Source organism: Ictalurus punctatus, chromosome 7, assembly GCF_001660625.3.
Source record: "Ictalurus punctatus breed USDA103 chromosome 7, Coco_2.0, whole genome shotgun sequence".
Classification (NCBI taxonomy): Eukaryota; Metazoa; Chordata; class Actinopteri; order Siluriformes; family Ictaluridae; genus Ictalurus; species Ictalurus punctatus.
In genome coordinates, this window is record NC_030422.2 from 11,198,167 (window position 1) to 11,220,239 (window position 22,073).

General features: G+C 41.1%; 2 protein-coding genes across 2 annotated transcripts in view; one reads left to right on the top strand and one right to left on the bottom strand.

Moving 5' to 3' along the window:
- cdc73 (cell division cycle 73, Paf1/RNA polymerase II complex component, homolog (S. cerevisiae)) overlaps positions 1 to 22,073 on the top strand; it is a 32,038-nt gene that overhangs the window by 8,440 nt on the left and 1,525 nt on the right. The window contains exons 9-16 of the mRNA XM_017471565.3: positions 1,251 to 1,329; positions 1,548 to 1,612; positions 13,973 to 14,030; positions 16,559 to 16,594; positions 17,085 to 17,172; positions 17,424 to 17,585; positions 19,494 to 19,594; positions 21,643 to 21,784. Coding sequence (XP_017327054.1) covers positions 1,251 to 1,329; positions 1,548 to 1,612; positions 13,973 to 14,030; positions 16,559 to 16,594; positions 17,085 to 17,172; positions 17,424 to 17,585; positions 19,494 to 19,594; positions 21,643 to 21,784 — 731 coding nt within the window. The remainder of the gene's footprint in view (positions 1 to 1,250; positions 1,330 to 1,547; positions 1,613 to 13,972; positions 14,031 to 16,558; positions 16,595 to 17,084; positions 17,173 to 17,423; positions 17,586 to 19,493; positions 19,595 to 21,642; positions 21,785 to 22,073) is intronic.
- Positions 3,545 to 9,051, bottom strand: LOC108267475 (beta-1,3-galactosyltransferase 2). Its single transcript, XM_017471566.3, has 2 exons — positions 8,480 to 9,051; positions 3,545 to 5,091 (listed from the first exon to the last, which is right to left on the bottom strand). Exon 2 carries the CDS (start codon positions 5,052 to 5,054, stop codon positions 3,891 to 3,893), a length of 1,164 nt encoding a protein of 387 aa, XP_017327055.1. The 5' UTR covers positions 5,055 to 5,091; positions 8,480 to 9,051; the 3' UTR covers positions 3,545 to 3,890.

Consider the following 22,073-nt stretch of genomic DNA (forward strand, 5'->3'; position numbering starts at 1 on the left):
TTTTAAATTTTAAACTGTGGCAGTATAAAACGCTATCAGTTTCCCAGCATGTCGCTGCCATTTGTCAAGGAAATGAAGCTTGAAATGAACTCCAGCATGTTGAGTGGGGAACTCGATTATGTCACCCACTGAAGGCCAAAGCATTTAGGCTCCCTACCTGTGAGACACGGAACAGCAGTCACGGGCACCGAGCGTCTGCTGTTTATTTGGATGAAACGCAGACGGAGTGTGTTTAAGGCACACAGATGGCTCTTACCTAGATTAGGCCCGTGCTGATAGTGTGTTATATAATACGATGTGATGTTCTACAAGAACACTCCGTAATAGGCTGCCTGGAGCTTTTTTATGTTTGTTTTTGTGCTTCTAAGATAAGCACAGCTGTCCTATTTCAGACAAATGAGATGTCCAAGATGAATCATGATCCAGTGATGATGATGATGATGGTCCATGGCAGTGTAGATGCTTTTGAGCATTGAGGGGACAACAAACCATTAATCACGATTCATGGCAGTATGGCTGCATTGAACATCAAAAGAATCATGATTCTTCTGATAGCAGCATGAGTGGATCTGAGCATCAAACGAATCATGATTCAGTGGTCATTGTTTGAAGCAGTGCACACGCTTTGAGTGTTGGCTAAATTACGATTCAGTGTAAACTATTTGCGGCAACGTGGATGCTTTGAGCATAGTATGAATTGTGATTCCTGGGTTCAACCAAATGACAATTTAGTGATTGATTTATTTATTTACTTACTTACTTACTTACTTACTTACTTATTTATAGTAAATGATTTTTAACCCTAACTCCCCTCCCTGCCCGGATTCATTTCATGGCCGTATGAACACTTTGAGCAATAACGAATTGTGATTCTTTTGAACTGGATTCGTGGCGGCGTAAATGCTTTTTAGCCTACACCAAATCCCGTGTTTCCCCCCCTCCCCAAAAAAGTGAGTGAATGATTCAAATCACTGAAATTTATTCCTTTTTCATGACTAATCGAATCAAAAATTGCTTTTGCGTCCGTTAGAGTTAGAAACCAGTGAATCGTGTGTCAAAACGACCCGCCCGAAGTTGAATCCGGATCTGCGTGGGGAAGCGGTTGATCTTTTTGTATGACATTCATTGATGCAGTTTAATACAGACACATCAAAATCTCATTCTCTGCCTCCATAAATGCCCAGAGAACTCCTTAATATTTTTGTCCTATGCTGTTGCTGATTCTGTTTTGTTTTCTTTCTTCTGTAAAGGATCCGACGATTCGGAACAAACAGCCGGTGCCTGCGGCATACAACAGATACGATCAGGAGAGGTTCAAGGGGAAAGAGGGTGAGTTCTACACACACTGACCTGGTTTTCTTAGAGTTTAAAAGCTCTAAGAAGCTCTAAAGTTTCTTAGAGCTTTCTCTAGAGTTTATACAGAATGGTGCAAAAAACAAAAAACATCAAGCAAGCGACAGTTCTGTGGGTGGAAACGCTTGCTTGTGTTCATTTGTTTGTTTGTTTTAGTTTCTTTTGTTCCTTATTGGATGCTGTTTTTCTCACAGAAACGGAGGGATTCAAGATCGACACCATGGGAACCTACCACGGCATGACGCTGAAATCTGTGACGGTAAGACTCCCAGAGTTATTTTTTCTTCTTCTTTCCTTTGTGTGTCATTGCACGACGTTTGTTTGTTTTTGTTTGTTTTTTGAGTGGCTGTGAAATCAGAATATGTATATTCTTCTTTCTCAGGCAGCGTCACTTGCATGTTTTTGTCTTTTTTGTTCTTGTTATAATTGTAAACTTGATGAAGGATAAGCGCTAAATTATTCTTTTGGTCAGTGTCATCTAAAATGAGCGTTTAAAGGGGTTTTTTTTTTTTTTCTTACCCCACTGTTAAAATGCTCCGCCTTTTCCCCAGATGCTTCAAAATAGTGATTTAATATTGTTTAAAATGCTTTCTGTTTAATTAAAGAACAGTTCAGACACCATTCGTGGGTCAGTCATGGCCTGGTTGGAATGGTTTAATTGGTATAATCAAATCCTAGGGGGAAATATAACAGTAATGGGCATTTTGATGGGAGGAAGACTTATTTAAGATTGTTGTGGGGTTAATTCTTATTTATTGGGGTTCTTTCTGAATTATTTTGGATTTATCTGGGGTTTTTGTGTATCTGGATTTATTTTAGGTTTATTTAGAGTTTTTGGGATTTATTTAGGATTAGTTTGAATTTATTTGGTGTTATGCTGGATTAATTGGGGTTATTTTAGGTTTATTTAGAACTTTTTTTGGACATATTTGGAATTATTTTGGGGTTATCCTGGGTATATTTAGGATTTATTTAGGGTTATTTTAGGTTTATTTAAAGAGTTTGGGGTTATTTGGGATTATGCTGGATTTATTTGGGATTTATTTTAGTTTATTTAGAACATTTTTTTTAAGGATTTTTTTTTTTGGGTTATTTTGGATTTATTTAGAATATTTGGGGGTTATTTTAGGTTTATTTAGAATATTTAGGGTTACTTTAGGTTGATTGGGATTATGCTGGATTTATTTGGGATTATGATGGATTTATTTGAGATTTGGGATTTATTTTAGTTTATTTAGAGAAAATTTCTAGGATGTATTTGCGATCTCCTTCTGTCTGTCTTGTGTCTGTCTTGTCTGTAAATATTACCGCGTGTGCACCTTTTTAATATGAGGGTCATGAATATTTTAAGTAGTGCGATCGCAACGATCATTAATGACAATAATATCATGAATCATTATAAGACATTACACTCTTATAGGATGGTCGTTCCTATAGCGCCAAAAACGTACAAAAAATGAGCTAGAAGCCTTAATTGAATCCTGTCTGCCGTGGGAACTAATTACCTGAGTTTTCCTGAAATAAGATACATCCCCTAGTCAAACGTCACGAGGAAAAGAATAGCTGTCGAGTGAACATAGTGTCGCTCAGTGTCATTTGTACTGCTTAGCGCACAGAGCATCCGTACGCGCCGAAGCGGATTAAAGGATTAACGCGTTTTAGGTCGATTTAAAAAAAAATAATAATCTGCGTTCCATTTAGGCGGATGGGAAACAAAATCCTTTCTTTTACAATAGAAGAGAGGAAAAAAAACCCTGTGTGTGTGATATGACTTTAATATAGTCATCTGTGTAATTTTAGAGCTACAGCTTTATTCTCTTTTTTTCCTTCACACTCGATCAAAAATGTTCATGTGTTTCATGTGTTTCAGTTTAGTTTTTTTAATTTTTATTTCTTAAACAATAACACTAAGCAGGACCTCTTTATCTGTTAAATTATCATCTCTTATCGTAGAGAATTGGGGGGTCGTGGCCTATAAACCTCAGAGTGCATAGAAATAATAATTTTTAAAAACCTGTGTTAAAAATTAAATGATGATAAAAAAAAAAAAGAGACAAACATTTGGAGCCACATGTCATGTCAGAATTTGTTTGGGGGTGGGGGGTGTTGAAACGTGATGTAAGAGCAGCTCTGAAGCTTAAACCCTAAAAGTGTGACCGCAATCATTTAAAATAACGTCAGTAATAACGTCTCACTACTGGTGTACATTTTTATTCAGTTTTTCATCGGGGTAGGGTTGTGCATGGGTCGTTTTGCTCGTTTTCTTTCTTCTTCTTTTTTTTTTTTTTTTTTTTTAACACTTTATTTAGTGGTCAAAACTTAAAGAAAATTTCACAATAAGAGCACTTACAAACTGTGTTTTGTTTTTTGTCTTTTTAAATTGTACTCAATCGTCATGTCAAGATGGTTTACAATGCAGCATTTCCTTCCAAGAGTAGTTCAGCCTGATTTACTCGGCGAGCAGCGATTCCTCAGCGGTAACCCCGGTCCTGGAGGTTACGCTGATGACTTAAGTGATTGCAGAAAGATTCGGTGCGTCACTGCGCAGGGTTGAGCACGGCTTTGGCCTGGTGAAGCGTCGCTGCGTTGTTCTTGGCGAGCTGCGTTTTGGGCACTTTGCATGCTCTGTCCTTGTTTTTCTGGAGGTGCTCCCAGTACTTGACGAGCTCGCTCGGGCGAAACTCGTGCGAGGTGATGAGCTGGCTGTACTTGCAGCTGGAGTAGGAAACCTTCCAGTGGTTGAAGAGAAACTCGTTGGGCGGCAGCATGGGTTCTATGTTGAGTTTGGAGAGACAGAGTCCGACGTAGACGTCCTCCAGGTGCAGCCTGCGTATGCTCAGGGACGTGGCGTAGATCCGCTTGGCCATGTCGCCGGAGAAGACGTAGCCGGTTCCCGAGCAAAACGTGGGGTAGCTTCCGCTGGGGTACAACTCGGGAGGCATGTACCATTTGCTGTCCTTGTTTCGATTGGGCTTGTAGCCTCGCATGAGGTACCCGGTGAAGTACATCTCCCGTGGGACGTTCGCTTTGAGGAGCTTGTGGACGAGGTACTCGGTGTTTACGAACATGTCGCTGTCCGCTTTCATGACGTACTTGGCGTTCGGGCAGTACCTCGACACCCAGTGCATCCCCATCAGCGTCTTGATGGTGAGGTTGTAGTAGGAGTCGACGTAATCCTGCTGGATAATGTCGCGATGTTGTTGACTCTCCGCCCTGATGGAGTGCTGCTGTAGATCGCGCAGCCCCGAATCACGCGCGCCGTCTTTCACGCCCAGTAGAAACAGGCGCACGGTTCCTTCAGCCACGCTTTCGTTGCCCCACGTCTTCCGAATGGCGTTCCTAGCTTCTGCGTTGTGAGGCTCGACTGGAATCAGCAGCACTAGGAAAGTGTTATTTTTCCTGCACTTGTCCGGTTCGTTGATGATGTACTTGTAAGGTTCAACTTTAAGGAAGCTTTCCGCGTTCTCTTCCTTGGCTAAACTCCGATTCGATCCCATGGCCGTCCTTAACGCCGGCTGAGTCGAAACAAGGGTGCCGTTCACCAGGGACCTGGTCGGCGAATGATTCGGCGTCGCCGCCACTTCTTTCTCGAAGGTCGGCTCGTCCATGATTCGGCGGAAGAAGATGATGAGGACGATGCATCCCAGCAAAGCGAGCAATCCCGCTACTCGCGCGTAGCAGTGCCGACGCCTGCACCGCATGGTTCTCCTGCTCGGGTCCGTTCAGATGCTGAAAGACCTGCAGCAGAGAGAAGCTTGATTAATTACAGGTGAAATATTAATAACGCTGCACACAAAAAAAAAAAACACTAGCGTCACGAGCATGAATATAAAGCTGCACGTTTTTCACGTCATCTTAAATAACGCAAAGAAGAACATGACGCAAAGAAGTTATATCACGGGTCATGGCCACAATCTCCACCATTCTGAGACCAACCCTTCCTTCCTTCCTTCCTTCCTTCCTTCTCAATACTTTGAGTTTTCTTAACCCCCGCCAACCAGTCTTCCTTCCCTTTTTGTTTTTTTTCCTTTATTTTTAGTTTCTTGGTTTTTGTTTCTTGTTTTTTGGTTTTTCTCCTTTTTGGTTTTGCTTCCTTTCCTTTCTTCCGTTATTTATTTGTTTTGTTTTCTAGCGTTTCTGTTTTTCTTTTTCATTTAGTATTTTTCCGTTATATATTTAATCATCTCTGTCCGATGAATTTCTGCGCTGTAGTCGTGTAAATGAGCCGGTATGTGACTCGGTAGTTAGCTAATGAAACTTGTGCCTCTGTAATGAGGCAGATCCAATGGACGTGTTAGCCAGGCATCGAGGGGGGGGGGATAGGGATAGGGATATGGTTTATTTATTTATTTATTTTTCTCCGTTTTTATTTGAATGCTGCCCACACTGTAGGCTTCTGCATGACTGAACGGGGCTGATTGATTTTCCAGCGCTTGCGAAAGGTCGAATGTGGCACGTCATCACTCAGAGAAACGTCTCCAGGCTCGTTTATTTCCGCAGCTCGACAGTTACGGTGAACATGCCGGCGTTATTCACGGCTTTCCTGAAGACAGACAGGCAGTCAGGTGCCAGCGTCAGGGCCCGGATCCAGCCGACGTTTCGGGTTTCATCTGTGCAGCTGTTTTACCCTAGGGGAGGGGGGGTATGTAAAGTAGATGAGTGCTGTGTATGGGGTATTTGGGGTGTTACAGTAGGGCAAAACGCTACAACAAGAGTTGCTATATACAGCGAGCTAAAAATATATAAAGTAATGGAAACATTTTTACCCCAAAATTTCCTTCCTGTTTTTTTTTTTCTATCTCTCGCTTTCTTTCTCTGGCTCTCTTTCTCTGATTTTTTTTTTTATTATTATTTTATTATTATTATTATTATTATTATTATTATTATTATTATTATTATTATTTTATTTATTTTTTTTTTTTAACCTTTTCTTGTTTCTCTTCAAATTGTACGTGTCATTTACCGCCACCTTTATGACCTTAAGACATTATGGCGGGGGTGATTGCATGCAAACCTATATATGGAGATGTGCATTGATCACGTGTCGTAAAACCGTCTTGGAGAATTTTTTTTTTCTTCCCCTTTCCTTCACCGGATTGCACTGTTTGTAATAAGAGCACAGGCATTCAAGTGGAAACTTGTGCGATCAGTTGGAAACTGTTTTCAACTCATCCACGGCTTTACGCAGAGATCGGTGTACGCTCGTCCCAAAAACAAAAAGCCCACCCCAACAACTGTTGATCACCTTTCCCCTAGTTAGTCAGTGAGGGAGTGTGTCATGGAGACCTGTGTTCCAGAAGCAGGCCCTTCAGAGGAAGCACAACTCAGGAACATGTCACGGCCCTTTTTTAAAACCCGCTTTTACAATTATTTATATTAACTATGATCCATTGTTGACGTGATGGTTTACGACACCACCAGACACCCCCCTGCTTGAAGCATGAAGGCTAGTTTCAGCTTCTCCACAGCGCACAGCTGCCGACTCGGAACAAAGAGCTGCTTGTGACCAGGAAGAACCACACGAAGGCAGGAGTACAGGTTAAAGGTCACCGGGGGGGATGAGAGAGAAATGACCCAAAAAGAAACAACCCACATGGCGTGTTTTGAGTCACATCCTGCAGAGTCGAAAGTACGTCACAACTCGTGTTTTCGTCAATAGCGGAGGAAGACCACGCTCCGGCGCTCTCGGATCCCTGACCTTGTAGAAGGTTATGTTTGCATGCTGATGTAAATGAACTCTCCATCCATATCTGCCGTGCGTTCAGGGCAGAAAAACGACCGTCACGGGGACTCGCCATCAACACAACGAAGTTGCTTTCATTTTTGTGCCTTCCTGTGTACAAAAGCAACAAACGACGCTCGTGGCTCTGTGTGTTGATACGGATATATATTTATTAATACATTATTTATTTTTCACTTTAAACAGAATGTAGAGTACGTGTACATGAACCCGCGTACGTTTCTTCACACGTTTTGAGGAACAATTTATCACCTCGGCGAGCGACTCGAAAGAATTCCGAGACGCGCGTGTCGAGAGAAATCGGCAATTCCTACCAATCCCGCATAATCAGTGTTGTTTTTATAAACAGACGGTAACGGCAGGCTTTTCACGCTACTTTTTCCTGAAGGTCGCGTTTAAAAAATAATAAATAAAGGCATAGCAAAGTACATTATTTAACACGGAAAAGGAGGGAAAAATCAACTGTCATTAAATACTTTCCCTTTTTTATTTTTATTTATTTATTTATTTATTTTATTTATTTATTTTTCTCCAGCATGCTATTGTGAATTGTGGAATTTCCTAAAAAGTTTCATTTTTATCACATCAGTATTACATCCTTGTTACTGGCTACATATTTAAACACTAGCTTAGGGCTACGGTATATACAGTAGTATCGGAATTTGCTGATGGTGAACATTTAGAAAACAATCACACCAGTGAACGAAAGAGCGCTCTGACGTACAAAGCGATATTTTTAACACTTCCCCAGATCAAATTTTCGTACGAAGTACGAACAAACAAATCTCATGCAAACATTTTGCACCGGTGTTCGTCTGCTAACGACGGCCAGATGTTGTAGCATTTCATCACGGTTTTTTTGTTGTGGGTTTTTTATTTATTTATTTATTTATTTATTTATTTATTTTTTAAATTATATAAACATTTCTCTCCATCTGTTCGGTCAGCGCTGACTGTTCTGCTGGTGGGATATTAACGGGTGCCCTTTTTTTGCATAAACGTTTTCAGGGATAAAAACTGATGCGGAGCGTTTTTGGGTTTGGCTCTGCATTTAAAAAAAAAAAAAAAAACAAACAAACAAAAAAACACGTGTAAAATAAACAAAATCTGTTTTAGTGCCTCTCGGCATGCACTTGAGTTTGAACATGTAGGAAGCTAGCTCAAATGCACACTGAAAATTTTGTCTTTTTTTTTTTTTTTTTTTTTTGCTGACACCTGATGACGATGACTATGATGATGATGATAATGACGGTGGTTTATGCATACGCATTATAACCCATTTGCTGATGTACCGCATCGTGCAGTTTTTCAGAAAAGCGAAGAAACAAACAGGCGGCGGGGGGTTGGGGGAATTGCGTGGCGTCGAGTGCAGCCTGACGTACATACCTTTCACAGAACGGAAGCTGTCGCTCAGAGATAACGGCACGCTCGCCATGGGTGTGCCTCGTTTTTACCGGCGCATGCTGGAAGCCCGACTCGTGCCGCTTTCCCGTGCGCATGATTTTAATGTGCTTCGGCGCTTTCGCAATCCCGTCCAAGAGCCTGCTTTCCCCCTCAAAATGCTCCTCTCGCCGCAGCCGAGAATGTGGACTCGTGTGGTGTTTGTTTTTTTTTTTTGTTTTGTTTTTTTTGTTTTTTTTAGACTCCTCCTCGTGTATATTAGTCACTCCCGAGGGTGGAACCCGAATCAAGATGACCGGGGCTTGAAGCTGAGATCTTTCACGGCGTGTGTGTGTGTGTTGCTAGGCAGAACGGTCGCCTTTTTTTAAATATATATATATATATTTTTTATCCACGTTTGTGCTCCTGCGTTCTCTCAGTTTCTTTCGTTCGTCTCTGCAGCTGCCTCTGACGGTCTATTTTTACCCCCTGCCGCTTCGCGAGGCGTTCATCCGCGCTCGCGCTGAACACTGTGTTGCCTTGCTGTCCTCGCGCTACCACTGTGTGCTGGGGGAAGGGAAGGGAAATGCCAGTGTACTTGGGTGTGTGTGTGTGTGCGCACTTCACTCACGTGACCCTTTTATCTTCCCTCCCACCACATTAACAGGCCACAGAAAGGGTCTCTCTCCCTCTTTCTCTTGCTCATCCAGCTGTGTAGTCTCCGTGTGTTTTGCCAGGATTCTTCTGTAAACTGATCTTTCATGTGGCTTCGTTCGCATCACGAATGATTTGCTACTGTGTATTGGGGGGGCACATACACATCAGATTTGCAGAAAGAAGCTTTCACACAATAGACAGATTAGGCTACAGTGGCAGGAACTATTTCCTCTTGCGCATTTGTTCAACAGAAGACATTTGAAGAAGTGAATATTTCGACCATTATTCCTTCTCGATACGCACAGCCTTTTAAACTCGCTGAGGATGTGTTCGTTTTATTGAGATTGGGAGTGGGGGTTTCAATGCTCGCTCTCTCCCCTGGTGGAGAAATAAACATGTCGAAAGCCTGGAGGAATTTTTTGTCATGCTCGTACTCGGACATGGTTTAGACACGCACATCTAGGTTTATAGAGTGTTAGGCGCCTGATATTCGGGCTGCTCGTTTAGAGCCACGCAGCCTTTCGTTCCTGAGCTCTTTCACTAACCGAATGTGCGCGGAAGAGGCCGGAACCTTATTGTAATTGTTAGGATTTTCGTCGTAAAGACGAGCGAGACCGGGCCCGTTCGACCAAACTGTGGCGCTGTAGCTCTAGCGCACTTTTATTTTTATTTTTTTGTTTTGGGCAGTATCTCATGAATCCTGTGCTCCTACAAACAAAACGCTGGGTTTTGAACTGTTTAGCTCCGCCCACTTAGTTTTGTCAAATTTAGTGAGGAAAATACTTGGGGGATTGTGACATTTGGAAACAAAATGGCCACCATGTGTTCATCTTTAATAAAGTCCTCATTTGCAGCACCGTAACGCTTATTTGATGGATCGGAGCAGGGGTTTTTTTGTTTTTGTTTTTGTTTTTCTGTTGATTTGGTCACCTTTCTAGATCTAGGAGCTTCCACATTTAGTTCCTAGTGGTCAAAATAAGAACTGCAGCATGCATTAATAAATGGTTGCACACTGAGGGAGGAATGATGCTGCCCCACGCTTTGTGGGAGGAACAGCAGACTGGACTGGTTCCCACAGGGTTGCCAGATTGTGCTAGTGTAAAATATAATCCGCCAAGATCCTGTTTTATGCCAAATAATCTGAATTGAATCTAATCAGTTTTCTGCAAAATAAAAGCCAAAGTGTAAATGTAAAAGGTGTGTGTGTGTGAGCCGTTTCTGTTTGGGTCAGATTGGGTCAGAAATAAAAAACTGGGTGTTGTACAGGCTTGTAGATGTTTAATTTAATGACTAAGCGAAAGTCCGCTTAGATGGTAGTTAATGTGTGCTTATGTTTGTAAATGTTTTACTTCAGGCTACCAGTGTCCAACCCAAGCAGTGAAAATCTCTTCAGGAAGCTTGTTCGTAATCCAGCATCCAGTTTAAAAGTACATATACGCCAAAAATTGCTTGCGGTATGAAGTCTGAGGTAATAGCCTTGGCATGGCTTGTTGGGTTGGAAAGTACAAAGCGGACGTGATCCGGCATGTAGACAGGGAGGACAGAGACCCGTCGTGTAAATGTCGGGCAGATAGCGCAGGTACGATGAGCGCGGTACAACGATGGAATTCAAACCTGTCTGTTGTGTTTATGCGGTTGGAAAATTGCTGTTTCATCGCATTCGTAAGGGTTATTAATAGAGATGCACCGACGTATCGGCCGTTAAAGGCTATTTTTCCCGCTATCGATAGTTTAAAAAACGTACGATGATCAGGGCCGAATGTATCCTGTCAATCAAACGAGGGCGGGAAAAACACAACGATTTTGTAAAGATCTTGTCTCTTGTGTGGGATGATGACAAAACAGCAGTTTGTAAACTCTGTAAGCTCTGGACTGCTAAAAATTTTTACACCAGAAGTAGCAGCAATGAAACGAGCAGAACACCCCCCCCCCCCCCCCCCCCCCCCACTACTACTATGAAGTAGTATATTTCATATGTAGTTAATGTTAATGAGTTAATATCATCCAAAAAAAAGATTTATATTAGGCCTACATGTTAGCAGCTTGATGTTCAGTGATGAAGTAGAAATGTGTTTGTGGTGAGTGAGTGTGAAAACCATCAGGTATTTTTTTAGAATTCTTCTCCTCTTTGTCCGGCCTTTTCCCATATCTACTTGGGGTCAGCTCTCCTAGTCTTGTTCCTCCATATTGCTCTGTTCTGGGTCGTCGTTGGGTCTATATTGTCTCTAGCGAGGCCTTTATTTAGAACATCCATCCATGTTATGTGGGTTCTTCCACGGCTTCTGTACCAAGCTCCAGCACTTTTCTGGTCATGTGGTATTCTGGTTTTCTCGTCACATGTACATACCATCGTAGACGCGCTTCAGTCAAATTTTCAGGTAGTGGTCTGACTTTAAATCTGCCCCTGATGTATTGTTTGGGACCTTATTTAGGAGTGTAAACCCTGTAGACCATCTCAGCATTCTCATTTCATTTACACTTAGCTTTTCTGTCTGCTGTTTTTTAAGTGGCCAGCATTCAGCACCATATGTTAAAGCAGGTCTCACAGCGGACTTATAAATCTCGCCTTTGATTTGCACTGGCATTCTTTTGTCACAGAGCACTCCTGTTAAACGTCTCCTTTTCAGCCACGCTGCATTCGCGCGACTCGAGATATTGGCGTCAGTAGAGCCGTCGCTAGATAGAATGCTACTGAGGTAATTGAAATTGGTGACTGGGTTAAGTGCAGAGTTTTGGAGCGAAATTGTGTAATGTTCGTTGCTGTTTGAAAAGTTGCAGTGCATATATTCGGTCTTCTGTCTGCTTATTATAAGGCCAGCATTTTCCAGCACAGCTCTCCAGTCTTCCAGGTGTTGTTGGAGCTCTCTTGGGTCTTCGCTGATAAGGACGGCATCGTCTGCGTAGAGAATGTCCCAGGGTGTTGAGTGCTGTACCTCCGCCGTTACGTTATCCATCACCAGGTTAAAAAGTAGGGGGCTGAGTGCCGAATTTTGATGAACGCCTACTCTTACTTCAAAACGGTCCCTGATTCCTATCTTTTTTTGCGGTGTGATAAAAGATACGGTCCTCCTCACTGCCTGTTTGTTGCCAGAGCTTGAAGTGAGCTTTTTTTAGTGTGTAGTTTTTGCTGTTCTTCTGCTTCCCACCATGTAGGGTCTTTACCGTCCTGGCTACACCTCTGGATACGCCCAGATATTCTGTTGCCTTCTTGTTACAGTACTTATGAAATTCATCCCACATGGTGTTGGCTGAGTGTTTTGTGTGATCTTTGTTTAGGTAGTCGGTTAACTGTACACACAATCTATGCCCTTCTTCTTGATCTAGCTTATACCAGCAAATTTTTGCAACGTTTTCAATTCTTACTTTCACTGGTCCCGGTGTTGTAAAGTCAGCGACAAGGAGTCGAGGTTGAGAAGTAAAAGGTTCTCCGGGGATAACTTTGCAGTCCCTGAATGTCTTGAGGAGACTTCAGTCTGCGAGGAGGTAATCCACCTGCGTACAGTTTCCACCACTCTTATAGGTAATTAAGTGTTCTTACAACTTCGAGAAAAAGGTGTTGACTATTGCAAGGTTGAAGGTCAATGCGAAGTTTAAAATGTCCTCTCCTTGTGCGTTTTTGCTGCCGAAGCCTCTGCTTCCATGTACCGTCTGATATGTGGTAGTTTTTTGTCCGACATGGCCATTAAGGTCAGCTCCTATGTATTTTGACTCAGAGTTCGGAATAGACTGAAGCAGATCGTATAGGTCATCACAAAATAGCTGCTTTTCGGCTTGTGGCAAGCCGGTCTGTGGCGCGTAGGCTGTTATGACATTCATTCATGGTTGGTCGTCTAAATCAAATCGTTTAATCTTTTCGCTTCGACTGTACGTTCTTGGAAGTACTTGTCCACAGCTATTCCAATGCCATTTTGGTTAGATTTGGTGCCGTTATAAATAAACTTAAAATCATTCCCGATCGACTGTGATTTTGCCCTTTTCCATTTCGTCTCTCATATGCAACAGATGTTGATGCCTCTTCTGAGCAGTACAATTCTGCTCTGCGTCCCGTCATCGAACCCACAGTCCAACTCGCTATGCGTGCTTTTGTGGACGATGGAACTTTGCCGTCGCTTCGGGGGACGCCCTAGCCTTCGCGTTAGCTCTTTTATTATTCTCTTTCATGATTAGGAGATAGGTAATTGGCCTTTAGTTTTACGGCCGGTTGCCACCTGGCGCCAAGGCAGTCATGCTTACTGGGGCTTGGAATGCCGCCGTTGGTTTGCACTCTTCCGCCGCCATCCTCTGCACGACATCCTGCCTGATGTCGCTGTCCTCCGTCGGCCCGGTATCAGAATATGTCCGAGTGGCCCGCCGGAAGGTTTTTTTTAGAATTCAGTTAATGTTAATATGAATTAATAACATTCTTATGAATTAATAACTTGGTTTAATCTTCAGAATCTAGCTCATGTGTTAATGTTAGAGTAATGTGTTTTTGTTTATGAGACCAGTTACTGTGAAACAACTTGTTGAAATGGAGAGAATAAAGTTTTTATTTGCATTTCTTTCTGAATTGGGGAATTAATATTTATTCATTTAAAAGAAGGCATAAAGGGCAGAACAATCGGTATCGGCCGATATCACTCTGAATAATCGGTTATCGATATCGGCAGGGAAATTTACTATCGGTGCATCTCTAGTTATTAATGCTATTAAGGCAATCATTTCTCTGCTTAAAAGCTCTTGTAATAATTTTGACCTCCGAGTTATTCCTAACGTGCTTTACATCCAACTCGGATGTTAACTCTTCTTATTAACTCGGATATTAAGGTATTAAATATTAATACGTCTCCGATATCTTTCCAGGAAGGAGCATCAGCACGGAAGGCCCAGACTCCTGCTATGCAGCCTGTTCCGAGACCAGGTGGGAACGAGTGCACATCCATCCATCCATCCATCCATCCATCCAGTTGTGTGTGTGTGTGTGTGTGTGTGTGTGTGTGTGTGTGTATCCATCTGCTGCATATGGCAGTTGATTAACTTGCTCATACACCCATCCTGCATTGCATTTTCAAGCTCAATTTCATGCGTCAGCACACAATTTTCCCCCAAATGTATCAGCACAAAATCCGCGCACGTTCCTCCCCCTCTTGATTTTCACCTTTTTCTACAAAATCATGTCGTAGTGGTCTAAATAATCATCTGCACGGTATATTCGTGGACACTGAAGAGGACGGCGTTTTTTTGGGGGGGGTTATTTTGTACGTCGCGAAGAGCAGAAATCTTCACGTGCGCGCAACGCAACGCGTCCTTGCTGATGTCGAATAATGTGTGGACGTGTGCTTGTGAGCTCTCGACACATGCGAAGAGAAATGGAATTCATTTCCCAGCTAGAAACTTGACAGTTTACCGTTTACAGAAGAAATTGGAGTAAAAGAAGGAAAAAAAATAAATAAATTTGTTATGGTTGCGTAAGCACAAAATGGACAACACCAATAGTGGTAATGATGTTCAGCGATTAATGCTTTTGAAAACTTTTTCATCCTCTTTTAAATCAGCTTTTGAGAGGGAAATGCGCTCGCACAGCATGCACATCGAGACTAAAGGCACCCAGGCTTCACACAGCACGGCAAATCTGATTTGTTCCTTAAATCTGATTTCCACACCGCGTGGTCCGCATTGCAGATTTCTTTGTTTTGCCTCTTCGGTTGGTTTAAAAGAAAGAAAAAGAAAAAAAATCAGCTCCCACTGCGGAGCTGCTAATCATGTAGTGTACGTATATATTTTTAATTAGTGCAGCACATGAAGTAAGCTGGTTGTTTTATACATCCACTCTTTGTCGTAGATTGCAGTTAACCATCAGCTCAACGTGCTTACGCTCTTAGCATAAGTCTAGTTCTCCCATCCCTCAATGCAAACTAGAATGTTCCATGGTAAATACAGTTGCAATCATAATTATTCAACCCCTATTGCGAATCATGTTTGTCAAAGTTTACAGACTTTCAGCTGTTTGCAATGAACAAATCAAACAAAAGCGATTGAAATAGTTCAACACAATGAACGCTTCAAGTGGTTTCCACAAATTCAACTGAAAATGCAACTTATAATGATTTCTCCAGTTTCAAAATTATTTAACCCCTTCATGGCAAGCATCTTTAGTACTTAGTAGAGCACCCTTTTGCTCTTATGACCTGCTGCAGAGCTTCTGGCAGCGTTCCTGAGGAATCTTATCCCAGTCCTCATGAGCAATGGCTAAAAGTCTGTAAATGTTGACAATAAACCCGATTTGCAATGGGGGATGAATCGTTTTAATTGCAGCTGTATGTGGCTTCTTGTCTACTTATTTGTTAGCCTTGTTTGCTAACCTCTGTTATTTGTTTTAAATCTGGGGAAACGATTCCAACATGAGTTCGCCAACAGCGCCTTACAAAGTAGTGCACCAGTCGTGTGGGTGCTCCACATCTCCAGTTCTGTCTTCGAGGGTTTGTTTTGGTGATGTTCTTGCTGCACATTTGTGTCATGTGTTAAAACCAACATCCTGGCCAAATTCAGTCCAGTGCAAACGAGCACGTTTATGTGCCTCGTGGGTGAAGCTGCTTATTTATATTGGCACCCTCTTGGTAGTTTGCAACCTTCTGTTCAGTGTTAGACGTATTTCTACACGGAAGCAGCAGCAGCTTGCTCTGAGAACTGCACCCTTGTTTGTTCACAAGAGCCTGATGGTTTCAGTGTCGGTGGAGCTGCTGTATAAATTGTGGCAGACCAGACTGAGCAGATGGTAAGACCTTGAGGTTCACGGCCACATGAACGTTGGCCTGTGAAGTTTTATAAATATACACCATAATAAAATCAACATATGACGTGTGGAGGAGCTTGAAGAACGTCACTGGTTATAAGCTGCAAAACGCCCGAGGAGCCTGGAAACATGCCACATTTATACACTTCCTCCTGCTCAGGCTGCGCTCCCTCCGTTTTCCTCAATGCTTTCTTTTTCTTTCTGCTAATATATACTTCTATCTGTCCATCCATACATCCATCTATGCATACATATATCCTTCATCATCCTGTACTCCTATCTAACTCCATCCTCTACCTATCCACCCATCATTTAGCCATCCCTCTATCCTTTATCCATCTACACATCCTCTACCTATCCACCCATCATTTAGCCATCGCTCTAATTTTTATTCCTCTACCCATCCTCTTCCTATCCACAAATTCTGACAGGCCCTCCCCATCCTCTACATATCCATTTGTCTGCCCTCCATCTATCTACCAATTCACTATCAATCTATTCATTTACCCATCCTCTATTTATACATACACAGGAATTAGAGCATGATTTGGAAGCAATGGAATATTCTCATTATTATAATTATAAAGTATTATTGTAATTAATGTTAGTATAACTTATTAAACTGTTTTCTTTACCACCTCATTTTCTCTTTGCAGTCTCACAAGCAAGACCTCCTCCAAACCAAAAGAAAGGTACTACTTCCTCATCTTCTTGAACCAGAGTAGTGTCAGTGTGTTAATGCATTGCCCTTTGAGTTTGAAACTGTTCAAGTATAAGATTTCTGTGCTTAACTCCTTATCAATAGTTACATTACATCACAGATTCAGAAACGTGTGTATCGAGTGAAAGTTATTTGGTAACAGTGCTCGATCGCATCCGGGTGTCGCTGCTTCACTTAACGTCTGATGCCACATGCCCTGCTCTTTTTAATTGCTTGAGTTTTTTGTTATGTTTTTTTTTTTCTCCCTCATGGCTGCGGAAAACTCATTCACTGTATCGCAGCTTTCTCACAGATACACACCTTTTTTCTTTTTTTTTTTCTTCTTTTTTTTTTAATGTTCATGCAGAAATTCTGATCATGTTTTTGTTTTTAGCAACTTTGAACATTTTCAATGTTTATCATAAAAATCCTGCACAATATAAGGGACAGGAACTTCTGCTTTTTTTTGTTGTTGTTTTAAGGCTCAAGAACTCCGATCATCATCATCCCAGCTGCTACGACTTCCTTAATCACCATGCTCAATGCCAAGGACCTCTTGCAGGACCTGAAGTAAGTGTGGTGGACTTTTCCCTTAATTTCACTGTAAGAGTAGCGTTTATAGTTTATCGCGGAGTTCTTCATTACGCCGCGGAAAGCTTTGCTGACAAACTAGTTAAATAGGATTAAATGAATACTTCTGAGGAGAAACTTGTGCGCTGAGATTTCAAGTAGAGAGATCTTTAAAAACACACTGGCTAAGAAACTGTTTTGGTCACAGTTTCGTTTTGTTTTTTATTCAAAAACAATTTTTCCGCTCGTAGGTTTACGACGTCCGACGAGAAGAAGAAGCAGGGCATCCAGCGGGACAACGAGGTGCTGCTGCAGAGGCGTAAAGAGCAGATTCAGCCTGGAGGATCCAGCATCAGCGTCACCGTTCCCTACCGTGTGATTGACCAACCGCTCAAATTGGTACCTCAGGACTGGTAGGACACAGGAACATGCACTCGCAGACATTTGTTTTGTTTTTATTTCGTTTGTTTATGCCTCCGCCACTAGGTCACGGTCTGCTTGTTTGTTTATTCACGGACTTGTGACACTCCAGCAGATCGCGGGCAGCAGCAGGTCACACGGACACGCCCGTCGTTTCTTCTGGATCGTGTTGTCTTTTCGCTTTGTGATTTTTGGATGCTTTTACTGTAAAATGAAGCGCTTTTGCACTTCAGGTGCCCTTTTTTTTATTATTTAATTTTTTTTATTTATTATTTTTTTTATAAAAGATTTTCTTCCTGATGTTCTGTAAACCTGGGTTTGAGAGATTTGCTAACAGGCTGCCTGGAGGTTCTTAAATAGCACATCTGGGATGCAGCGTAGGATGCAAGCGTAGGCTCGGCGCAAAGCGATTTAATTTATGACCGAAGGGCAAGTCTTAAGTTTCCTCTAGATGAAGACATAGTAATAATAAAGCACAGTATGTTTTTTTTTTTTTTAAATAATTAATAAACTAAAAGTTTAGACGTATTGTGCAAACTTAAGCACCAGGTGGCTTTCACGGTCCTGCTTGTTTTTTTTCAGGGGGCGGAGCTTAGAGTGTTGTAAAGCTTGTAGCTTTAATTGCAACTGTTGGCTCAAATTTAGCCTATTACCCAAAAACACTTAAAATTCAACTTAATGGGAGCGTGCAAGGGAGTCTATGACCACAGAGGAGTAAACCGCAGGGGAGCCCACAGCCCCCGAAGGAGACGCTCCCAGGTGTACCACTGATCTAGGAATGTTAAGGGGAGTAACGGCCTTGAGCTCTCACATGCAGTCACTTGGAAAAAGCGCTGATCAATAATAATATCATGTGGACTGGAACGGGTTACAGTCGGGACCTCTTATATGTGTGTGTATATATATATATATATATATATATATATATATATATATATATATATATATATATATGTGTGTATATATATATATATATATGTATATGTATATATGTGTATATATATATATATATATATATATACACACATATATATATACACACATATATACATATACATATATATATAGATATACACACATATATACATATATATATATATGTATATATGTGTGTATATATATGTATATGTATATATGTGTGTATATATATATATATATATATATATATATATATATATATATATATATATATATATATATATATATATATATATATATACACACACACATATATACATATACATATATATATATATATATATATATATATATATATATATATATATATATATATATATATATATATATATGTATGTGTGTATATATACATATACACACACCATACTATAAATAATGGTTACTGGGCGGGTTGGTTGTATTGCAGAACTTATTGCATTTGTTATCACAGCTTGCCGTAATAATGCTAGACTAAGTGGGCATGTCCCTTCATCCTTTTCTGAGGATTGAAGATATTGTTTTCAGGACACAGGATGACTATACTTCACTTTAGCTTATTACAGTGTGTATGTTACACTGAGAGAGAGAGAGAGAGAGTGTGTGTGTATGTCTACATGCCCGCCCTTGACTGTACGAGAGTGTGTGTGTGTGTGTGTTTTAGCACTCCTCAGCTCGTATACTTCTTTTTGACTAATAAACCATAGTGTATTACTCTTAAAGACCTAAGATCTTTAAAGTGTGAATCCAATTCAATATTCAATTTCAGTCAATATCCGCCTCACACCGCTTCTGTGTGTCTTGGTGCCCGTCTTTTCTTCTTCTCCCCTTTACTGGATACTAGGTCTCCCTCATGTTTATTTTAGGACATTTTTATCCACAACACAACTTATAAACAATTGTGCATGTTTTAGCAAATTATATTATTTCTGTTTCTCCTCCTCCAGGGACCGTGTGGTGGCGGTGTTCGTCCAGGGTCCTGCCTGGCAGTTTAAGGGCTGGCCATGGCTCCTTCCAGACGGATCTCCTGTAGATATTTTCGCCAAAAGTACGTATTTCTTTTGAAACACTACCAACGCGTTACCGTTGTGTGGAATCCAACACCGATCGTCGAAAAGACTCTAAGACAGTCACGCTGTTTTGTGCCGGCGAGAAGCCACAGTAGCTTTTTGTATACATTCTAAAGCTAACGAGTAAAAGGCAAGCGAAATAATATACTAAGCAGTGCGAAAATCAGAGTGAGTTTGAGTTACAAAGCTTAGATTAGCAAAACAGTCTAACTGTACTACTAGCTACGCCACCAGAGGCACAAATGATCTCCGCTACTTCCTTTTGATCTTCGTAACGTCGCGTTAGACATCTTACGAGAGGTCGTACGTGATGAGAAGATTTTCTTCCGTTGATGCGTATCAGATCGTTCCAAAAGGGACCGTGTGCGCCGCAGGGTTGGTCCAAGTCGATTGTTTGTACATGTCGCTTTACAGCAGCAAATCTCGCTTTAATACGCTTGTCGGTGAAATCGCAGCTCCATGTTAGGCACGCACGTGTGCGCGTAGAAAACGACTGATCTGTCGCTCTTGCATTCAGTTTTATTTTCTATTCAGTATAGAGCTGCAACAACTATAATCGATAATAATCAATTATGAAAATCGTTGTCAACGAATCTCATTATTGATTCATTGGTCTGCGTGGCGCGGGAGAGATTTACTCATTACGTTATTTCTGTTCAGAAAACACACTTCGGAGAGTACATACTAAAGTTGTGTCCAAAATGAAGTACTGCACACTTACACTATGCACTCTGCACTACCATAGTACCTAGTGTGTGGATTTTAGAAAGGTAATATCATCTCAAATATAACACTAGCATTTTTATTTTATTTTTTTTATAAATATAAACCAACTGGAAGTATAAGCCATGACGGCGCATGACATCATACGCACGCTAGCGTTAGCAGACACCTAGAGTCACCGATAATGACTTTCATCAGTTTACTTACTGTCAGCGTTACCTTTTATTCCCAACATGACCTCAGTCACCATCAGACAGAGGAGAAAACGCCACGTGACTGAGGAAAAACGTGTGTATCCTCTAAGGCAGAGAGCATTTTAAACACTGCGGAAATCAAACTGATGCACGAGGACAAACTTATGTTTATATCCAGAATCCTCCATTGTGTGTTAGGGACAGGGTAAACTGGAGCAAGCTGCTTAAAAGGTTTAGTTTAATTTAAGATTGTCATAATATGCTGTATTTGCGCGCTTGCAGTGTAAAATCTGTCGTTTATTATAATGGAAGTGATGTCTAGTAATGTCTAATTAAAACACCATGATCAAAAGTAAAATAATATTCCTAGAGTCAGTGAGTAACAGAAATCACAAAATTCAGTGAAAGTGCGTTTTTATTATTAATTTAGGACTATAGTTTAATTAGGTGCTTTTTGTGCATCCATAAACATAATGCATAAATACTATGAAATAATTTTTTATTTATATATATATATATATATATATATATATATATATATATATATATATATATATATATATATATATATATATATATATATATATAAAATTCCGTGTGTATGTATGTGCATTATGTTTATGGATGCACAAAAAGCACTGAATTAAACTGCAGTCCTAAATTAATAATATATATATTCTGGTGTGTGTATTGAGTTCTTTTCTGTTCTGGACAAACAGTTGTGTAAAGTTTTAGTCTGAAGTTTATATTTGTAACACTCAGTTTGTGGATTTTATTTTAAATAAACAAAAAAATGGTACTGAAAGCTTGCCCCACCCCATCCGATTAATCGAAACAACTAATCGATTATGAAAATAACAGTTAGTTGCAGCCCTAATTCAGTATGAGATGGTTCCCGTTGCAGGTTTGGAAAAATCCTGATTTTTTTTTTTTTTTTTTTTTTTTCTTTTTTCTTCTTCTTTCTAAAACGTCAAAGTGAACCCGTAGAGATGAAATGCCCCGAGTGTAGTGTGTTTTGTTTTGTTTGTTTCCCTCTGCTCCCCCCGTAAACAAGGCTGTCAGTGTAACGTGCGGCAAGACTCACTGTTGACCGTTATTTCGTCCCTCAGTCCGAGCTTTTCACCTGAAGTACGACGAAGCGCGCATGGACCCCAACGTGCAGAAGTGGGACGTGACCGTGCTGGAGCTGAGTCACCACAAGCGCCACCTGGACCGACCTGTCTTCCTGCGCTTCTGGGAGACACTGGACAGGTACGACAACAACTACATTATCTCTCGGTGACATTAAGACGTGTGTGAAAGAGTGGAGGGTGTGTTGTATAAAAGATTAAATGTTCTGATGGGGAGGACCGAGTGTGTGTGTGTGGGGGGGGGGGGGGGGGGGGGGGTAGAGTAGTAGTAACTGCAAGGGTGTATAGCTTTGTGTACGTCCTTGACCTTTTGTCTTGTCTTTATTAACTGTTTGTATAACAGGTGTTGTCTCAAGCACCTGATGTATTTAATCAAGGACTTCATTAGTTGCACCGGGTGTGCTTGAGCT